The sequence below is a fragment of the Brassica napus genome, chromosome C2, assembly GCF_020379485.1.
Source record: "Brassica napus cultivar Da-Ae chromosome C2, Da-Ae, whole genome shotgun sequence".
NCBI classification, from domain to species: Eukaryota; Viridiplantae; Streptophyta; class Magnoliopsida; order Brassicales; family Brassicaceae; genus Brassica; species Brassica napus.
This window is the reverse complement of record NC_063445.1, coordinates 52,665,276-52,688,879: the sequence shown is the minus strand read 5'-3', so window position 1 is coordinate 52,688,879 and position 23,604 is coordinate 52,665,276. Positions and strand designations below refer to the sequence as shown.

At 32.0% G+C, this 23,604-nt stretch overlaps 1 protein-coding gene across 1 annotated transcript; it reads left to right on the top strand.

Moving 5' to 3' along the window:
* The first annotated feature begins 5,027 nt into the window (after positions 1–5,027).
* LOC106378758 lies at positions 5,028–6,204 on the top strand. The gene is made up of 2 exons (XM_013818838.2): positions 5,028–6,024; positions 6,113–6,204. Exons 1-2 carry the CDS (start codon positions 5,028–5,030, stop codon positions 6,202–6,204), a joined length of 1,089 nt encoding a protein of 362 aa, XP_013674292.2.
* Positions 6,205–23,604: the final 17,400 nt, after the last annotated feature.

The window sequence follows — 23,604 nt, the reverse complement described above, 5'->3', positions numbered from 1 at the left end:
CAATTTCTTGACATTTATTGCTTTTGAAAGATCTGGAATCTCTTTTAAATCTGCAGAATAACTCATATCCATCTCCTTCAAACTTCCAAGAAACTGACAAATAAAAGGGAATATCAATACAAAATGTATTCAATAATTGTAATAATGCAAAATTACAATTTTGGCTGTGTTAGTTTTTGATGTTGCATGCTGCATGTTCAAATATTGTTTCTTTGTACACTATTGCATTTGCATCTTAATGCAAAATCTAGAACATCTAAAAGAATATAAATATTTGAGATGTAAAAACCTGTACAATTTGAATGCAAAAAAACAATCTCAAACTCCAAAATACTTAATATCTTTCAGTATAAATATAAAACTAATTAATTTTCTATTAATTATTATTAATATTATTATTTTATATAAAATTTTAAACCTAATTACTTCACCAAAAAAAAATGCTTCCGTCAAAACTGTAAATCACATTTTTCCGTCAAAACCATAAAATCAGGTTTTTTCCAAAACCAAAATTATGTTTTTCTATCAAAACCATAACATCAATTTTTTTTGTCAAAGCCACAAAATCATGTTATCCCACCAAAACCCTAAAATTGAGTTATCATTGAAAACCGGAAATTAAATTTTCCATCAAAATCGTAAATTTGAGTTTTCTACAATGTTTTTAAACCTGGAAGGAACATATCTAGGTCGGTGGACAGATGCCAGGTTAGTTTGTAGTTTACTATCAATGATAATTTTAATAATTGTTTTTGTCTTTTAAAATATTCCAACTATTACTAACTTATTTCTATTGAAAAAAATTAATAGTTATGGTTATAAAATCTAGTGAAGATAACTAACAAAGCATCTAGATTTAATTCTATTTCTAATTTTTAATTTAACCTAATTGAATTTGGTTGAACCCGTTCTAACCATATTAACCCATACCCAATAAATTTTATGTTCAGTTACTGGTCCGGTTTTTAAAATATTGGTTTTCAACAATGTTTTTAAAACCGAAGCATAGAATTTTTTGGGTCGTGGTTTAATATGGTCCAACCAGGTTCAATCGGTTTAGTAATTTTAATAAGAATAATGTATATAAATTCAATAGAAAATATCAATCAAAATACTCATAATTTAAAGGTTAAGAAAGTGAAACATTTGAATTATCTTTCACTGTGTAATAGAATTGAAAAATAATTAAAACCCCCGAAAATATATTAAACAATTAGCCAAATTATCTCCACTATAAATCAAATAGAATATAAAATAAAGTTGAAAAATAATCAGTAAGTTGTACTTTAGATTTTGATTCGACTAGCTTACAACTATAACTTGTAAATTTTTTTTGTAGAACGGATAAAACTTGAATAAGTATAATGACAAAGATTAAAAATTTCCAAAAAATTATTTGAAAAACCATATATATAAAATCTGCCACCTATTGTTGGATAAAATAAAATTAGTACATGAAATAAAAGTAACTATCTAATTTAAGTTCAACCTTTTACATAATCGAACCCGGTTCGAAACTGACTTAATGATTTGCCGGTTTATAGTTTTTGTACCGTTTTGATATGGTTTTTAGCTTGTTTAATATCGTTAGGTTGAACCCGGTACGACCACCGGTCCAATCCGATTTTAAAAACACTAGTTTTCTGCTAAATCGCAAAATTTTCTTTGTTACAACACTCGTAAAACGAGTTTTTCTACCAAATCCGAAGATCAATTTTTTCCACCAAAATTAAAAAAAAAATCAAGTCTTCCCACCAAAAACTCACAAGATCATGTTTTTCATCAAAAACAGTAAAGTTGATTTTTTCACCAAAAGCAAAAATTCATGTTTTTTCAACAAAACCGCAAAATCATGTTTCACTAAAACTGCAAATTTGTGTTTCTGTAAACTGTGAGATAGAGTGTTCCACTGAAACCGTCAATCGATTCCACAAAACCACAACAAGTTTTTTCGGCCAAAGCCCTGAAATAAAGTTTTTTGGGCCAAACCCAAAATCAGTTTTTTTTCTTCACTAAAATCGCAAAGGCGAACAATTTAGCACCCCAATATTATATTATGATGCAAATACTAACTACAAAAATGAATATGTTTGGATGCAACATTGGGATGTTATATTAAGATGTTGCATTTAAATGCTACATCCAATCTGATCTCAAAAAAATGCTACATCCATATACCAAAACGAAGAAGGCCTTTATTGTTTTTTTAAAATGGAATACTAATTGATCTTGTTAAAAGTAATACCTGAGTTCCTTCCCACAACTTCTCAAGCTTACTATACTCCATTCCGATTTCAACCAGACTTTCCGCTCTAAAGTTAAAAGGCATGCACTTGGATGGATATTCATCCCAACGTAGCAATCTGAGTTTGCGTGGAAAATGATGCAGGCCTCGATCAGGTAAAGTCAACCTGCCTTTTCCAGTCTCCCATGACCACCACCAGGGTTTGTAAAAGTGCAGAAGTTTCAGATTACGCATTCTTTGAAATGAATTTTCATCCATAGACAATGGCTCGTTGATTTCCGACATGTTCAAATACATGGCTAGAGTATTCTTAGTGCCCTGAAAAAAAAAGAAGCAAAAATCCTCTTTGTATCTTAACAATCCCTATATTGATCAAACACCAAATAACAATCACAATACATAACCAGTCTAGCATGAAAACCATAGGTAAGAATTCACAGTATTATCGGTAAGTACATCACATATATCCTCAGCTTCCGTCAAGAACCTACGGTTGTTGATGGGATCTGCACGATTGATTTCTTTACCCAACTTCTGTAACAAACTGTGCATTCGAACAATTTCTGTTGATTCCCTACGTATTAGGGACTTGTCATTCAGTATTTTGAGGCAATTTCAGCACTATCTCTGTGATACCCATGCTCTCCAAAATAAAATAATAAATAATAAATAATAATCTTGAAATCTCTATTTATTAATCCTCATAAATCGTCTCCAAATACCATAAACCCGAAAAATAGCCATAATTACAAATAATGAAATAAATCTTGAAAACACTATAAAAACATAAAAAACCGTAAATCTGAAATAGAAAGAAATAAACGCCCAAAAGCACCAATCCGATAGCAATAACTCATATTTGTCAGTTTCACCTGAAAGGGGGAGAAAGGAGGGGTGAGTAACATAGGAGTCATTCAGTGAGGTATGAGATGCTAAACCGCAAACTACTGACTCAGTACATAGCACTACGACTATGTAGGCCTAGCTCTAGCATGAAATAAACACGGCACCTAATGCGCCACACATAACAACCAATGCGCTTATAGTACATAGCTATTCGTTGCACCCCGTGAAAGGCACCCTTGACTTTGGTCTTCATTATACATTTGAGACTAACGTGAATCTTGCAGGTTTTTGTGATGCTGATTGGGCAGGTTGCTTAGATGACAGACATAGCACATCGGGTGGTTGTTTTTTCTTAGGAAACAACATGGTCTCGTGGCATAGCAGGAAACAAAACTGTGTCTCTCTTTCCACAGCAGAAGCTGAGTACATTGCATTAGGAAGCTGTTGCACTCAACTCCTTTGGATGCGACAAATGCTTGTTGACTATGGCATCACCTCTGCTCCCATGCTTGTTCATTGTGATAACATGAGTGCTAGAAATATCTCTAAAAATCCAGTTCAGCATTCATGTACTAAACACGTGGATATAAGACATCACTTTGTGAGAGAGTTGGTGGAAATGAGGATTGTGATTTTAGAGCATGTCCCAACAGAGAAACAACTTGCAGATCTTTTTACCAAACCACTGGATTACAACACCTTTCTGGGTCTTAGAAAGGCGTTGGGAATCATGGAACTCTGATTAAGTCCTGAAGAAGGGGAATAGTCACTGTAAAAATGCTGGACTCTATGCTTCGATTCTACCCCTTCACTAACACCTTGAGTCAACAAGTTCTACTGTGTAAGTTCTGTCACCTGACTCTTGTTATCTCGCTTTTCTGATTCACTGGTGAAGGGCACTCATCTTGAACTGAGATGTTATCCCATTTCACGTTTGAGCCATTGATCACTGCCTGGATTGAATGAGGAAACACATAAGGGGATGAGTGTTACATAAGAGGAAATGTGGGTCACACAAAAGTGTCAAAGGTAAGGCTCATATGTAACGTCATGAAAGAGGTATGTGACTCAAAATAAAAAATAAAAAATAAATAAGGAAGGCCCGGAATGATAGATACTCGTTTTGGAGCTGGGTGTTACCCCACTTTGTCTCTGATTTCGATCACTGTCTTGACTGGACAGGTATGTTACCAATATCTTGGGATACATGTTTCAGAGCAGGGTGTTACCCCACTTTGTCTCTCGATTCCATCTCTTTCCTAGAATTAGAATTGTGTATTAATTGTCTGTTGATAAAACGTGAATGTCTGTGAGTTGGAGAGACAGACACACAAGAAGCCTAACGTGTGTTTCCAGACCATACAGCTGAGTGCGAAAACAGAGTTGGGTTGACTGAATGAACACAGCAGAATCTCGTTTGTGACAGCTACTCGGCCGAGAAATAGCTACAGACTTGGGTTGACTCATTGATTTCAATAAAAACGGTTTTGGTAGCTAGATGTGTGGTGAAATCGTTCTTCAGTGACTATACCCCCGAGATGCAGGCATCATACCCATCGATGTCTATGTGTATAAGGCTGGCTATCATCACAATTCTCATGACTTCCGTACTCTCATACGAATGTAAGTGAAGTCTATGCTCCTGGTTACATGCATGAGTTACATATAAGTTCTATTGCATCACACACAGTGTATTATTTGCGATTATTTTATTTGAGCCGAGTTACTTTATTTGGGGCTAATGTTTTAAATTGAGTGAAATTAGGTCATCGGTTGTGTCACTCTCAAAAAACAGTTTCTGACACATCTCACTCCCAAATCGAAACATGCAACCCACCCGAAGAAGCTCCCGATTGTCTGAGAGAGGAACATCTACTCTGGCTCCCTCCGCCGCTGGTCCTTCCGGATCTTCCCGCAAACGAATCCGGAAGCAACGATGAGAGATAACTCCGCCGTCGTTTCTCCGCCTGCTGCATATACGTCTTCCTCATCTACCGACGACGAGGTTGAAGCCTTTCAACCCAAAGAGCCGCGTTATCAAGCAAGTCGTGCTATCTTCCAAGCACAAAATCAAGAGAACCCCGAGATTCTTCGTTCCAACATCACTCCGTTCTCGAGTCGCTTCGTTACGAGCAATTCGGCTGAGAGGTATGAAAAATTGGCTCCACGTGAGTTTGTGATTCAACAGAGGTTAGATGTGAATGATGAGAACTTGTTTGATGTGAAACGGGTGGTAGTTAGGTTGGATTTGATCTACACTCTGATTGATAGTGATTTGTTTCACCCTAATGTGGTGAAAGAGTTTATTGCCAATTTGGGTGCTACGGAGGATAGAGGAAATGGTGTTGCTGTGTTTCTTCGTGGGTCTATGGTTGATTTCTCGCCTAGTCTGATTAATGCTCTGTATCTGGTTCCGAGATTTGAAGAAGATCATGACTACTTGGCCGCAAGCATTGATCGAGTGTGCTCGTTTCTGACAGATAATCGTGTGCAGCGTTGGGAAGCCATGAGCTCCAAGTATCTGACCCCGACGAATCAAGTCCTTTACAAGCTAGTGTGCTCAAATTGGATTCCCACCACCAACTACACGTCAATGAACCAGGAACGACTCAAGTTTCTCTACATGATTCATCATCACAGAAGCTTTGACTTTGGTCAGATGGTCTACGATCAAATCATCAACTTTGCAGCTAACATCAACACTGACAGGTCTCGGAGGATCATTTTCCCCACATTGATTCAGCAAGTTATTGACTATCAACGTACAGTGCTGTCATTTGAAGATGATGAGGAGTATACCGGGTATCCGAAGCTGGTTGTCAAAGACAAAAAGGCAGGCAAAGGGCAAGGGGCTGACTCAAGGTCCGTGGATCTTCTGGCTGACATTGAGCGAACCATAGCTGATCTTAAAAGCATTCGTATTCGCTTGAGGAGTAAGAGTGTAGTACTTGTTTAACCTTTTTTCTTGAATTCTATGAGTTTCTGACCTTATGTTTTTATCTTAAATGTGCATCTACTCAGGGGGAGAACATCCACAGTATCCTCGTCAAACCCCACAGGATGAGGAGGAAGATGAAGCGGAACTGGATAGTGAAGAGAGTGAGAGTTTCTAATGAGTGAATCTATTGTTTCTTACTCTATGCACTATGTACTGAACCTAGATGTTGTAGTCTGCATCATACTATTGTTTTTGCTTCCGTTTGCTTGTGTGATTTGAAACTCTTAATTTCTTAAGTGTGTGGTGTTTCCGCTTTCTCGTATCTTGTGGTATGATGGTAGACTAATCCTTATGCTTGATATGGAAGATTGTCTTGTGTGTTGAGCTTTGTTGCAATAGGTTGAGTAGGTTGTCACATTCAGATAAAAAGGGGGAGAATGTAAGCTCAAGAGTTGTGAGCTTGTTCGTTCTGAGCCAAGTGTGTTACACATGGTGATGAGTGTGTAAAATAGTACGTTAAGTTTGTTACGGCGTGATGACGTGTCACAAACTTATGGAAGTAGAAGATATTGCTTTGGTGCGAAACAAAGAAGATCTTCTGTTGGCGATATTTTAGGAAGTAGAATATTGTCTTTCACGTGTATTTAACGAGGGAACCTAGAAGTGTTTTAGGTTAAGCGTGAAGAGAGCAAAAAGCTAGAGCAAGAGGTTTGTTCTTGTCGGCTACAGAAATCGAGTGAAAGGTTTTCAGCTTGGGTTTCTGTAATTTAGAGATTAGAAATTGGTCCGTCGCTAGTCGTGTGTGACTGAGCATAAACCGGATTAAACATATCTAGGAGGATTGTTTAAGAGATTTCTAATATACAAGAAAGTGTTCTTAAAAGACTTGTGTACGGTTCATATTTGTGTGTCTCTGAACTTTCAATGGTCGTGTTTTGTTCTTGATAATAACCCATGTCCCCCCCCCCCACCTATGTTGCGTATAGAAATTCGGGTTTTTTTGCCACTTAAAACGTCGATGGAAGGCCAAGAAGAGGAATCGAACCCAAGACCGAAGCTCTAGCTAGAACCCTTTTACCACTAGGCTAAGATCACTTCGTTCTTTCGTAAATTCTTTCCAAGCAAAAACCAAAACAATAATTGAAGAACTCTCTTCTGATCCGTCTCTACTGATGTCATAGACTACTATCACTACTTCATTGTATAAATTATAGCGATAAATAATTTAATTATTGGAGGAGATGTTTTATCAAAGAAAATATCGGTTCTTTCATTCTTAAACCCTTTGTTACTCTGAATTGTATCTTTTATATTTTAGCTTTTGAAAAAATAAAAATTTGGTTGTCTTATTTTACAAAAGGATTTGTATAACCCGATGATTAACAATGCTCAAAATAGTTGGAAAATGTTTATTACTTTCTAACCAACAAATTCACCTTCTGCTGGATAGTTATATAATCTTCGAATATTAATCAATAATTTAAAATACTATTAAAGTATCAGAATATTTTTACTGTTGTATACTCATTTTAAGCATCTACAACCCATAGCACTATTTTGATAGTGTAATTTTAGCACCAAAACGTTTTTCTTCTATGGCCATAGCACCAAAAATTACACCAAACTGCATTTTTATTTAATATTATTAAACAAAAAATAATTATTACTTAACATATATATATATATAATAAAAAAATTGTTATGTAAATATATAGAACAAAAATATATCACGCATAATTTTCTTTTAAAATAAGTATTTACAATTTTAACACATAACAATATTATAATAATAAATTAAAATAAATTGTTTCAGTATATGTTATATTGATTTTATATAATTATTTTACTATTTTATATGTATTTATTTTTTCACTAATAATTATTAAACTAATATTTTATTAATAAAAGTAAGTAAATAATATTTAATATTGTGAATAGTAGTGCATGAACAGTGTTTGGCGTTGTGAACAGTAACACCACAAATATGGTGTGGTACTGTAGTTTTCCACTAAAATGCTGTGACTTTTGTAATTGAGTTGAAGAAGTTTTAATGTAAAAACTACACTAAAATAGTGTTATGCAATTGGGTTGGAGATGACCATGTGTTGAAATCGTTTACCAGAAAGTAGATACAAGAGTAACATTTACTTTGGTTCATTTTTAAACATCACATCACAAACAATGTATTTTTGTCTCATTTAGCAATTACAAATATAAAATTCTTCTCTAATTTAATAATTTTATTTACAAATTTACAGATATTTTGTTTGTTTATTTAATAAGAAAATCAAATATTTAAAATTATTGTGAATTTTGGAATTGAAAAGATTAAAAAATAGAAAGAAACAATTATTATTAGAGCTTCCTTTTTGTTTTGTTTTTAATATTTTTTCAGGCTATAATGGTTTATTTAGATAAAAAGTTCTCTTTTAACACTTACACCTTTTCAACTTTATTTATTTTATTACATACATCTTTTCATTTGTAGGTTTTAGTTGCATAATCTCAAATTATAATACGGAAAACTATTTTATAGTATTAAAATATTTAAATTAATAAATAATTGCATACCAATTTATATCCAATGAAAAAAAATAAAAACTCATTCATGTGTTTTGTCAAAGACCTTTTATTGACATTATTTCAGTTTGAATAGTTATTTCTGAGTTTTGGAATATTTTTTTGTTAAAAATATTTAACTTGAAAAAACAAATTCTTATTTGATAGTGTTATATACTTTATATTTGGTTTTTAAATTATGTTGTTTTCATATTTTTCGAGATAACCATCATTTGCTTCCATAAACCAAAATTTTAAAATAAAAAATATCTTATCATTTGTTAAAATTTATCATGTTTAACTAACATATCGATTATTTATTTAAAATATTAATTAAACATTATTTTAGAAGTTGAGTATTCCATAAATGTATGTGTATTTTCCACTTATGATCATAATTGTCTTAGAAACTATGTCTAATATTTTAACTTTTTCATCATCATTTTGTAATATACCTTTGACTTTTATTTTTTTATTATTATAGTAACTTTACAAAATAATTATTTTAATATATTTTATTTTTAAAAATTTATCATAAAATTCTATGAAATTTTGGAAAATTTTGTATTAAATCATTATTTTATTCCTTTTCACTTATATTCTTTTTTCTTTTTTTTTTCAAATTTCATATTTTCAGAAAAAATAATATTTCATTACTGTTTTCAAAAAAGCTAAAAAAATGAAAGATTATATAATGTTCTTCTTAGTCTTTGCTTTTGCAGGATTGCATTAATTTGACATTAATAATAAATTTTTAATAATTTTATTTTTATCCTCAACATTTTTTAACTATATCAGTTATATATTTTGATAAAATAATTTATATATTATCATTTTTGTGTTAAACTTTTAATATATAATCATTTTTAAAATAATATTGATAATTTAGTATTGATAAGTAAACATAATACTTTTGAAGGATTGCATGACTTTGACATTAGTATTTTTATCCTCAATCTTTCTTAACTATATCAGTTATATATTATCATTTTGTTTTAAGCACTTAACAAATAATTATTTCAAAAATAATATTAAATTTTTAATATTATTTGTAAACCTAATACTTTTGAAGTATTGCATCACTTTGGCATTAGTGTTTTAATATATTTTATTTATAATAAAAATATAATAATCTTATTTTTCTACTCAATTCTAATAATCGTATTTTTCATCTTGAATCTATATGCAATGTTTAAAATATATTTTTGAACAAAAATAAAACTATATCAGTTGCATTTTTCAGAAAAACATATATGTATTATCATTTTTAAGAACATATATATCATCATTTTTAAAAACATATATATTACCATTTTCAGAAAACATTTAATATAGAATCATTTTTTAAATAATATTGAAAATTTAATATTTATTATTAAACCTAATATTTTTGAAGGGTTGCATGACTTTGGTATTAGTGTTTTAAATATATTTTATTTATAATAAAGTTCTAATAATCTTCTTTTCTTATCTTTATATTTTTTTAGCAACTGGTTTATATTTTATTTTAAATAATTATATATTTTCATGTTGTTTTAAACATTTAATATGTAACAATTTTAAAATAATATTAAAATTTTAATATTGATTTTCCTCCGTGATTTCGCGGGGGTCCGAATCCTAGTTATATATAATTTGAAATCTACTTTGATTCATTTCTATTTTCTGTAAAATTAAAAGTTTTTTTTCATAGAAGAAAAATATTAAGAAATAAAAGAGTGAGAGTTTAGAAACATATATTGGCATGAATTTCACCTCTTTTTATAGCTCTTTTAGTTTAGATGAAAATAATAATACATTGAAGACATTTCATAATATCAATACATTAAACATAAAATAATACAGTAACAATAATACTTCTTATAATGAATCTTAAACTTACTAGTTAAAATCATTTTGTATCATCAAAACATGACTGTCAAAAAGTCAATCCACCATCACACACATCCTTAGGTTTGAAGGAATCCGTAAAGATAATACCTTTCAATATTATTATTACTATGGAACAATCTCGCATTGTTTGTTCATCATTTTTAGTTATTTGATTTTGAACTATATTTGCATTTTGGTATATGTAAAATATATGTTTATTTTGATAGCATTGCATATTCTCAGTTGTTTCAAGTGAAGAAAATATAGATGTTACTAAATATCTCAGATGTACTTCCTCTCGTTTGAATCTGCTGGGTTCCATCCAGTTTGGATGTTCCAGGAAAACGCATAACATGTACATAAGCAGATGTGAATCAGCCATCCGGTTGTATTCATAGATTTGTACACAAGAGCCTTCTGCGAGATCTGCAAAATGCCGCCAGTTAGGTCAACATATATATGAAATGGAATTTTGTTTTAAGACGCTTTGAATATTTTGCTACCTTGGATTCTTTGCATAGTGTAATCAATTGGAAAGTTGATGCAGGAAAGTAGCCCTTGGCCCATTCTCCTTTAATTTCATCAAGCTTTTCATGAAGCTCTGAACCTTTAGGTACTCCCTTATATAATCAATGCATTCATGTAAGTGTGGTATGCGTACAGCTTGAAATCTCTGTACAGCTTGATGTTGCCATGACGTATGTTGATGACGTGCAGTTTGATCTTCCGAGCCAGATACTGTTGACGATGCTCTAGTTATCTTTAAAACTAAGGTTATAAGAATATCAAGCATGATGCATGTCATATTACCTTTAAGAATATGTATTGCATAAATATCATATTATAATAATTTTAAATGCATTATGTAGATTTCATTTCTCATATATTTTTGTGGCTCGTGCGTTTGTCTTTGTACTTTTGGTGCAAGTAACCCATGTATTAAAATTGAAGTTATCAGAATATCAAGCATGGTGCATATATATATATATACTTGTTTACAGCAAAAAAAGAACTGTTTTAGCAAACAGAATCATCGACTACATCTCTCAGTTATGGAGTAGAATAAAAAGGAAAAACTACTGATACGAGTCAAGGAGACACAAAAGCAGAAGATATCATCATGAAGAACCGCTTTTAGTACCTGAAAACGGTAATCTTCAACAGTGACCAATTCCTTGTTCTCTGTAAATTTCAGATTAATCATGTATGGATACATGGGAACAAACGTGATACATGTTGAAAGTAAATTGACCATTATGGTTGATGCATAGATTCTTTGTCAAGATAAAATTATTCATCGCAAAATATGATGCATGCATAATTGTTAGTCATCATAATAGATATGTGTGTTACAACTCACAAGTATAACAACCAGGACGAGTTAGTTTTGTGGTAAACGGCTTGCGGCTGCAAGTACGGTCTTGGGTTCGACTCGCATTGGCCACCAAGAAATTTACATGCGAACTTGCTCTGACGCCCGAGACCGAAGACCGTTGCCTGGTCATGACCCACCCTCGGGTGAGCGTCCGCGCCGCTAAAGGTTCGGTCTCTAGTCTGGACCACCACGGTGGGGCCAGAACACTCAGTTATCAAAAAAAAACTCACAAGTATAACTTTAAGCTGTGAATTTAACAAAAGAAACAATGAACACTACTGTTTTGGGAATTTCATTTTTGTTTCTCTCAGTTATGTTAGAAATTCTGTAAAATTTAAAACATCTTATACTTAGAAAAGTATATGCTAATTTAAACAAAAGCTAGTGGCATCATGTCTTTAACCGTGCTATAGGCTTCAGAGTGCTACATTTTTAATATTTCATTAATTTTAAAGCGTGGGTCTATTTCTAAGCTTTAACAAACATTTGATTGCCATAATTAAACCACTTTGTCTCTTTCTTTCTAAGCTTTTCCCTTTATTTTTTATTTTTTTCCATCAATAGATATTAGATTCAACGGGCCTAAAAGCCCACAATACAACATACAAAAACCTAAGAAAACGGGCCAAAATACAACAAAATTCTGGACCCAAGGCCCAACTACGAAAACCCTAAGAGACAAACAAGGCTCCGCCGCCGCGCGGACAAACGCTGCGGCTCCGACGTCGCCCTCGCTTCGAAACACCATCGGGTAACCAACCGTCGATTCACCCGGATCCACCGGAGCTCACTAGCTCCACACCATCACCACCGCAAACATCTTCAACTCAAGTAAACCCAATATCGGAGAGCATCAATCGACTGTTCGAGATCTCATCCGTCACCATTCATCACAACCACCGAGAGGAAAGCTTCACGCGAACCATCACCGTTAACCATGGTCGAGCTTCGATCGTCCTCCGACGAGATCTCCACAAACTCTAACCAAACCAAAAGCGTAAAACCAAAAAAAAGGAGAAAACCAAACCCTAAAACGGAACTAGGGAACCAAAAGTCTGCGAGGCAAAGCAAGGAACGCCTTCACCCCCGGGATCTAGACCGACGACAGCAGAGCTGACGAAGCCTCCACCTCTCGGGGACAGGAACCGGCGTCGACGGAGCTGGAGGAGCCTCCGTCTCCCGGAGACAAAACCAAATAGCCGAACGATGAGCTTCACCGCGCCTTCCTCAACACGACCGCGCCTTTACGCCAGAGACAGATCCGCCATGGGTGGCCTTGTTCCAGAGCTCAGGCAAAACAGAGGAGAGAGGGAACGAGAGCGAAGCGAAGATCAACAGCTTTAATGGTGGCTTGAGGGGCTCCGGTGACGGCACGCACGCTCACGTGCCGGCCGGTCACCGGATCCGACCCGGTCAACAGTTTTTCCCTTTATTTGGACGTGTATTTTTCCTTTGTTTTTCTAAAAAGATAATAAAAAGACGAGAAAATTTCATAAGGAAAGAAAATTAATTGTTTTGTTCTTTTGTAAACTGGATTTTAATAGTTGTAACATAAGGACACGGCTGTTATAATTCAGCTCGAGTCACGTCCAACACCTATGTGATACTTTAACTTATATAAAGTCATTTGGTTATTCTGTCCAAAACAAAACCAAACAAAACAAAAACATTCGGTTACATAAAGTCAATTTTTTTGGATAATTCAATTAAAATAATACGGGACTGCTTTTATCATAGAAAGAGTATTAGAATGTTACTAAAATCCAGAGAAAAAATGAAAAGAAAAAAAGAATGACTTTTAGCTAGAAAAAGAAATGAATGAAACTTTCGTATTATTAGGAATATCTTCAACAAGATTCATCCACATCATGAATTCCAAACATGTACCATCAATAATTTACTATATCACAGGTCCACAGTGAAAGGTGAAAAGAAGTGGAGGAGCTGTCGACAACATTGTTATGTAAAAATGTAGCAGTGAAAAAAAGAGAGCTGAGGGTGATCGATCATCAATCACCATGCATGTTACCTTAGGATATACATCAATTTGATATCCAAGTAATAATTCACATATATGGTTTTGAATCTTTTGATGGAAAATATAAGTGTCAACAATCATAGTTTTAGTATTCTTCTTAACTAACCCGCTCATTAATTTTATATAATAAGATAATCAAGATTTATAATTTATTTATTTTGTTTAAAATTATTATTTAAGATTATTATTTTTTATAATTCTCTTTCTTCAAGATTTTTAAAATGAAATTTTTTTTTTTAAAGAAAAAAAAACTACTTTCAAATAGATTTATAAATTATCCTATTTTTATTATTTTAAATAAAAAATTACTATCAAATAGTTTTTACTAAATAAGGATATTCAAAAAAAAATAGATGGAATTTATTTGGTCAACAAGATGGATTTTTTTAAAGGAAAAATTACGTTAAAATTGCTTTTATAATTCTAATCTGTTTAGGATTTTTAAAAAAGAAACTACTATCAAACTTTTAACACATGTAGTCTTTAATATCACGTGTCACAATCATGTTAATTATCAACTTTGAAAAACCAAATTTTATATAATAAAATATTTACTTAGATTTTAGGAAACATATTATTTTCTTTCAAACAAAACTGATATTTCAAAAAATTAATAATTGTAATTTAAATTTATTAACAAAATATATGTTACCATACTAAAGATGCCATATGAGATCCTCACATATATGCAACGATATTAATAACTTACTAGGTGTTTTCCTGCATAATGAGCAGAAATAAAATTTTAAAATTATATTTATAAATAAAGTTTTGTTAATTTTTGGTTTTATTATTTGTGTACAATATTTTAATTCTCTGTAAAAATTAAGATAAAATAAATATTTTTATTTACATTTATTTTTGATAATATATATATATATATCTTGGAAATATTTTTATTTATTTATTTTGGTTAATGTATACTCCCTCTGTTCCTAAATGATAGATTTTTTAGTATTTTCACACATATTAAGAAAACACATTAAACTACCATAATAAATATATTGTTTTCTGCAATTTTCAATTCTCAATAACTTTTAACCAATATTAATTCAATAAAGTCAATTAATTTTCTTGAAGTTTACAATTTTATCATAGAAAACACAAAAAAATACATCTTTTTGAAACAAACTTTTTTTCTAAAAAGTCTATCATTAAGGAACGGATGGAGTATTAAATAAAATTCTTTTAAATTAAGGGAAAGTTTTGTTATGTATAATTAACAAAACATAAAATTAAATAATATATCTAAAATTTGTAAATATTAAAAAGAAATAATTATAATATGATTAGAAACTTTTTTTTTGAAAATGCATATTTTCTTAAGATTTGTTTTAGTAATAAAAATTATAAATTATTTAAATAAAATTAAATAATATTTTCGAAAATTATTGTATATTACTATATTTCCAACATTACTATTTATTGTTACATTAATGATGATTTATAAGTTATTAACTTATTCTAAAAACTTACCAAAATTATAAAACAACATTAAATGTAAATGTCCATGTCACAATTAGTCCATATGCCATGTCATCTTTATTAGTATGTCATATCATTATTTTGTTTTCAAAATCAATATGGTGATGACATGTGTCAAAATCACTTAGTAAATAATGTATATGAGATTATTTTAATGCTTATTTTGGTAATATATCATTCAACATTAATATTTTATTTAATATTTTTTTGACTTGGTGGTCAAGATCTTCGCAAAATTTGTATAAATACACCATCACATCTAATAAAGAAATCACAATCCAAAAATCATACTACATAAAATCAATTAAATATGAGTAATTCAGCCTTCATAGTCTTTATCGTTTTAATGACCATTTTTTCTCAAATTTTTCATGCTAAAACTGTGGGTAGTATCACTTGTGGAACGGCGAAAGACATATTGAAACCTTGTTTACGAGGGGTCTTCGCGCAGATGCCAGATGATGAATGTTGTAATGCTATAGTTAGTGCAAACAGACAAGCAATAGGAACTCCGGCTAGACAAGCTCTCTGCGAGTGTTACAAAGATGCTGTCAAGTCAACTCCATATAGAAAAATTATCAACTTTCCTGAAATCTGTCATATTCCTCAAGCTGTTCCTATTTCACCATTGGTAGATTGTAAAAGGTATATATAATTTCCACCTATACTTCATAGCCATGTTCTCATTTATTTATTTTACATAATTTATACTTTTAATTTTTCTAAATTTTTTATATCAATTTGTTTTTAGAATTAGGTGAAGAAGAAGAAAATGTATGGGAAAAAAGATAATAGATATGACAATCAATGTACTACAATATTTATTTTCATAATAAATAAATAATATTATAAATTTTATCAATCATTCATAATCATATTTTCAATTATAAAGAGACACAGTGTGTATAAATAAATTTAGTGGGTATATCGATCACCTTGTTTTACACATTTCTTAACAAATAGCCCTCTATTTCAGAACAATTGCTAAACTAAGAAAAACAAATTCTCATGGATATATTTCAGAACATGGCAATGATAAGGGCATATTATTAACAAAAGTCATATTTGTAGCATCCTCGATCTTTGCTAAGGATCGTTGGACTGGCCATGGGGCGAGAGAACGTGCAAGCCGGTCGGAAGACTCAAAGGCAAGTGTTCCATGGTCTGAGAAAGGTTTAAGTCCGAGTAATGATCCGGACTTAGCCAACAAAAAGGAAGAAAAATGAAGAAAAGAAGCTGGACCGAGCTAAGAAAAGAGTGAAACGCGCTGGGCGACTGGACGAGCACAATCAAGTAAGATCAGCTCAATCAGCTAGTAGGCCAAGCTCAACCAGCTGGACCGACTGTCAGTCAGCTCAACTCAGCTGGGTGGAGTGTTTGGCGGTTGAGCTGGTTGGACGAGCTTGGGGGTGGTTATGAGTCGATGGTTGGATCAGGTGCGGATCCGGTTTTGTTCGACTAAGCATTGGCACGTGTGGGAAGCCTGTTAAGCAGTTAGGCGGTTTCTGGTCGAAGGGACGCGTATGGATAACTGCCCGGGCGGTTTCTAAAATGTGTCTTTTCGCCCATAACCGTTTCTGGCCGCGTTCCTTATAAATATATATAAGGCATGCGGATCGTTTTTGGTAGGCCTGGGCATTTCGGGTATCGGTTCAGTTCGGTTCGGGTATTTCAGGTTTTGGGTAGTTCGGATAGGGGCTAGAGGATCCATTTAGTACTTGACATATTTTCGGTTCGGTTCGGTTCGAAAAGTTTTGGGTTCGGTTCGAATAGTAAATGTAGGAACCGGAAAATATCAGGAAAAAGTTCGGTTCTCATTTGGATCCGGTTCAGATAGTTTGGGTAGTTCGAATAATTTGGATAAAATATCGGTTATTTAGGCTAAAATATCAAATAATTAGGATGATTTAGATAAAAAAATTTGGATATTTCGGATTACTTTGGATATTTCGGATAAAACTATCCGGATAGTTTTGGATACTTTTGGGTAGTTTGGATACTTTATAATAATTTAGTTATCCTCAACTATTTTCAGATACTTTTAATAGAATTTTAAATTAAAAATATATATTTAGTGATGTTATATGTATATATAATTAATATTTTTATATATTCGGGTACCCGTTCGGTTCTCGGTTCGGTTCCGGTTCGGTTCGATTATTTCGGATATAAAAATATAGGAACCGTTCGGATATTTAAGGGTATTAGTCCGGTTCCGGTTCCGGTTTCGGGTATTTCGGTTCTGTTCTGGTTCGGTTCTTCGGTTCCGGTTATTTTTGTCAGGCCTAGTTTTTGGTACGGATTTTCCCTAAGTAAACACAAAAACTCGATCAGAACGCAAAGGCAAACCGAAAGAGAGAACTTGGGTGATTTCAAAGGAAGACTTGATCGGAACCAGGCTGTGAAGGCAATCCGACCATAGGATCTTGAAGATCGATCCGAACATGGTGGAAATAAGGGAGAAAGAGAAGCGGACTGCGACTGGAACACCGGAGCGCACGTCCAAGGTGAGCGGATGGTCCAGTTAAGCCATCACCATGACCATCGGGTCAATCCGAATGGATCTTTGGACGATCGGATTAAGCGGACACTTCCTTCTCTCTTTACTTGAGCGTCTTCTTCTTTCTTCTGCATAACGATCGAGTAAACTAGTCTTAGGACCAGATAATGGATCGTGGCTTAGAGCCGGTCCGATCATGCGATCCGATGCTTAAGTGTTGGATCCGATAGATCACAGATCATAGCTGTTTGGCTTGATCGGGTTATGGCCGATCCGGATGGTTCAGTGAGTAAGACGGTTTGATCTAGATCTGCAAATTGAACTTGATCGATCTGGTTGAACGACTGGATAAGTTGGATTAAGCATGAGTTGCCCTCGATAAAGAGAAGGGGCTAGGCTTGCAGACCTTCTGCCAGTTATACTAAGAAAATTTTCGGGTTGAACTTAGAAAGAACTGATTATTGTTGCATGCATTAGAAACGGACTGGTTAAGTTATCGGATAGATGCTTATATTTTGTTGGTTTTAGGACATGATGGTGATCGTGGGAAGGACTTGGCTTAGCCGTAAAGACTCGAGGCCATGGAGGGATGGGTGGTTAGATAGGCTGGTTTAGGATCGTTATACATTGTAAAAGCATATATGCAAAATCTCATTGTAAACGAGTCATTTGTCATATAAATAAGGAAATCAGTTTATCCTATTGCATATTGACTCTAATAAACACGCATACAGACTCTATCTTATGAATCTCAGAATTTTCCGAAAATAACTTAAAAATAATCAGACCTTATAAACTGACTGGTCGGCCTGGTCAAACCATGGCCGAACCTAAGGAACCTCACCGGACTTATGATCCGGGTTAGGGTGCTTTATAAATATTCTCTACACAAGTTAACAAAACGAGAATCAAGATGTATACTGTATGATTTAAAACATACATTCTAAATAACTGTTGAGAGACTCAAGGAAAGATTAAAAATAAGCCTTTGGGATTTAACTATCATAAATGAACTGAGAAGAGAAGTAAATTAAAAAAAGAGTTAGATAATGAGAGACTAATGTTTTGACCAAATCTACAAAGATTATAGAAGGAAGAGATCCAAAGAGGAAAGAGGTGTTTGTACTTACAGTGGTGAGAGAGAGAGATTAGTGTTATTTGAATTAAAGAAGGGGTCAGATTATGGGAGATTAATGTTATTTTAATTATACACTAGAGCTTGGTCCGCGCGGATGTTTGTTCAACTGGTATATATATATATATATATAAATATTTCGAAAACAAAAATTTAATAGTTTCACTTATACTACTTAAGTTTATTGGTTAAATATATTGTTTCGTGTAAAATATTGTTTTTAGATGTGTTGGTAACTTATATGTAGTTATAGGATATCAATAATTTATATATTAAAAAATGTGGGATTGCATTTAAAACTTCCAAACCAAAATTAACAATATATAGGTACCTAATTAAATATAAATTTTATTTTATTTAATAAAAAATGTACAATATTATTAAAACAAATGGTATTACAAAATCTATATTTCACAAGTGAATTTTATGTTGTTACTGATTGTATTAAAAATACCTTTAAAACATGTAACTAAAGATTTTTTTTTTAATTGTAAAATCAATAAAATTAATACAAAAAACAAATTAAATGATAATTTTAAGTTGTATATGTAAATGACCTAGTTATATGGTAATCATTAATATATATATAAAATTAATTGACAAACCAAGTATTTATATATATATAAAAATAAAAATAAATATCTACATGGATGCGTTGGTCAAGCTATTATTTCAATTTAATATTTTCTTCAAATATAATCATAGAAGTAAAATTGATTTGACATATAAAAACTTTAAGATATATCAATTTATCTTATTAAAACAGAAATAAATTTTATTTGATATAAAATATGTTATTTTGTAAAGATGGATTTATTAATAACATACATAAACATATTAATTAGTATTTTAATTTATAAATACGTACATAAAAATAGTTAATATAATTAAAATTAATTAATGAATATGTTATATATCATATCACTTTGATTGGTTTAATATCCAACTCTTTGTTTTTCTGCCAATGTACTCAGTTTGTAACCATTTTCGATTTTGTACCACGGCTGTAGAGAAGGCCCAAGTATCGGTCTAATATTGAGAAATCCGGGAGAGTGTGACTTGTGGAAGTAGCACTCTGGATCGTTTTGAGTCATCATTGCTCAAAGTGGATAAAAAACAATATTTTGTAATGTATCAGAGAATTTCCTCTGGAATGTGGTATGGCTTTTCGTTGTCTAGGAAAATCGACGGAAACAAAAGAAAAGTGAAATGCATGCGATATGTTAGATTTTGTGAAGAAGAAAAAATCGTTAGTGTAAGAATAAAAAGAAATTAACAGTAGTTTTGAAGTAAGTGGTCAAAACCAAATAGGTTTATTTATGCAAAGCTTGCATGTGAAAATTTCAACTTCAAAGTTTGTTCACGATGATCTTGATAGCGTGGAAATCATGAATTTTAGCTTTAAAAGTCAGAGGAGGAGGTGCTAGTTTGAGTTGGTTGAATGCGATCACAAAAAAAAAATTAGAATTTTTTATGTTCATTGTTTTTTTTTTAAGTTTAGTTTGTAATAAGGTTGGAATAGAAGCAGATAGTGCGGATGTTGCCTAGCAGTTTGACTTCCCTGGATCTATGTGAAAAAGGATAATTAGGCTTTCTCTTAGTATATAATTGAGAATTTTAAGTTATTCTCAAATGTTGGTTTATCATTAGATCATCCTTCTTATATGGTTTGCAATATTTCACAATCTTTAAGTTTTCTTGTGTTTTATTTGTTCACATAGGAGTTATCCCCAAAAGTTAAGAGCATTTTGCTTCTTGATTCCGAAGGAAAGCGAATAGCGGCTAAGTACTACTCTGACGACTGGTCAACAAATACCGCTAAAAAGGATTTCGAAAAAGCTGTATTCTCAGAGACTCAGAAAACAAATGCTCTCGGGGCTGTTCAATATGGTAAAATCGAACCGTACCGAACCGTATCGAACCGAAATAGACAATATGGTTTGGTTTTGGTATATACCATACAAACCGAATGGATATGATTTTATAAAAACTGTAGGATTTAGATATGGTTTGGTTTATAACCGATTAAACCGAATAAACCGAACAAAAACGATCAAAAGTAGAAACATATAAACATATATATATTTTATATCTATGGGTGCAAAACTATTTGTTATATAAATTATTTTTTTTTGCTAATAACTATTACCATATTTTTTACAGTAATAAAGAAGCCCTAATTTGTAAAACATTTGAACTATAATTAAGTAACAATTCATCGCAACCGAGGTTTCGTATTTTCTTAGTCTTCTTTTTTTTTATTTTTTTGCTTTATTTTAGCATTGGCTAAATTAAAATAAAGATTAAAAATTTGATGGATAATAATTAATGGAATTTCTTCACAACTTTTTTCTTATCTATAAACGAACAGAGTTTCATGTTGAATCGAAGAAACACGACTTTGATGAACACTAAATATGTAAAAATATATTAACTTTTCTTTCATGCTTTGTGCTTCTGTTTTGTTTTTTAATTTCAAAATTTCGAACTTGATTTTAATTCTAGATTTGATTATTTTATTAGATGGGAGAAACATGTTTTATTTTATTTTATTTTATTTAAACATATAATATTTTTTTTTAATAAATGACTACGACTACATGACTCTAAAATTCATATAATATGATCCCAAACTAAATGATTATGCTTTTGATATAAAACCGAATAAACTGAAAACCGACGGTATATAAACCGAACCGAACCAAAGTAAGGTGTTGATTGGTTTCCCCGCTACCACCCGCAAACGCAGCTTTTGCGGTTGGTAGCAGTTGACAGCGTTTCGAAACAATCATACAAACCGCTACAAATCACTTCAAACCGCTCCGAACATTTTAAATCAAAAGTTGTTTCCAGCTAACGTTTGTGATTGCGGGCGGTTGCGGGATGATAAATTTTTTTTCTTTTTTTAAAAAACATATAAATACAAAAATAAAAATATTCAATAAAAAATTAAAATTGGAATTATAAAAATACTAAAATATATCTATTATATTTTAATTACTATTATAAAATTTTAAAATAAAAATATTTTCTATAATTTTAAAAAATTTAAAACTATAACTTTCCAAATATAATTTTCATATTTATTATAATATTATGATTTTTGATATTTTAAAATTAAATAAAATGTAAATATTGTTAATTTATTATTTAACCGTTACTGTATTTGGTAGTTAACCAGTCATAATATCCTGCAAACACACCAATTTTTAACCGCAGAACCAGTCGTACAAATCTCTTAAAACCGCTAGAAACCACAACCACCCGCATCCGCAAACTCCCGCAACCGCAACCGCAACCGCTGCGTTTGAACCAGTCAGACCCTAAATATGGATTTAGAATGGTAGTTGTACTTTACTAACCGAAAAACTGAAAAAACCGAAAAAACCGAACCAAAATTGAACTGATATCCGGATTGAACACCCCTAGCTCGCACCGAAGGTAAGTTTTTTTTCCTAGTGAATAATGTTTAATATACTCATTTGTCTCGATCGTAAAATACTCATTCGTCTTATAATCAATTTTTTTAAGACTCTAACTTACCTTATAACTGCTCCTACTTCTAAATATTTATGCATGTAATCTGTACCAAGTAAGAAGATATGAAGAAAGATTGGCACAACTGCAGAAACTATAAGGTCGCTTGAGAGGATTACAAACGGACAGACTCAAGCAATAGGGTCACAATCAGAAAAGGAGAAAAAGTTCTGGAGATATACATGAGCAATTAAAAGAAACAGTCAAGACAGAGAGGGAGAAGAGTAGAGAGCTGATAAGCCGATGCAGGACAAAACTCTATAGATAAGGAACTCGTATAAGTGGAAAAGAGTAAGCAGGTTAATAAATCAGTAACATTTTCTGATGGGGATATAGTAATTTCCTTTAATGTTTACTGGAACATTGCAAATGTCTATTGAACTAACTAAGGCTTTGAAATGTTTTAACAGTGGCGCAAGAGACACTTAGATGCAATAAAGATGATAACTAAGCTCATACCGACAGTGACCAACAAACTGTTTGTATGTCAGGTTTGCAGAACTCCATTATTTGGTTTTGTAATTATGTGCTGATCACAATATAATCCAAGTTTGTTTTAATACAAAACAGCATACTGCATTACAACACGGAAACGATACACGCATTTTACTTGAACTCGCCATGGGGTTTTAAAAGGCCTGAGCTTTGTGAGAAGAGATAAAGATGAATTCTTCAACACGAGTCGTGTGTTTTGTGAATAATGATGTGATTGCAAGTAAATAGGCATTCGATATATATAGTTTGACCCAGAGTGGCTGTGCCGGTCCTGAGATATTGAAGGTCCAATACAAAATACAAAACCGAGGTCCTTAACTATACATAAAAAGTTTCTCGATAAAAAATCAATTTTATAATAATTTTTTTACAACAACTTCAAAACTATTAAAATTTGATTTTTTTTTTTGTAAAATAACACTTCTTAATTTTTTCTGAAAATTATCTATCAAACTTTTAGAATCAAGGTTTTTTATCATATTTTTCTTAGTTGATAACATAGCCAAACCATTAAATATTTCTTTCTAGTATAGTTAATCGCAAGTAATATTTTTACAATTGCAGTTTTGAAAAGCTTCT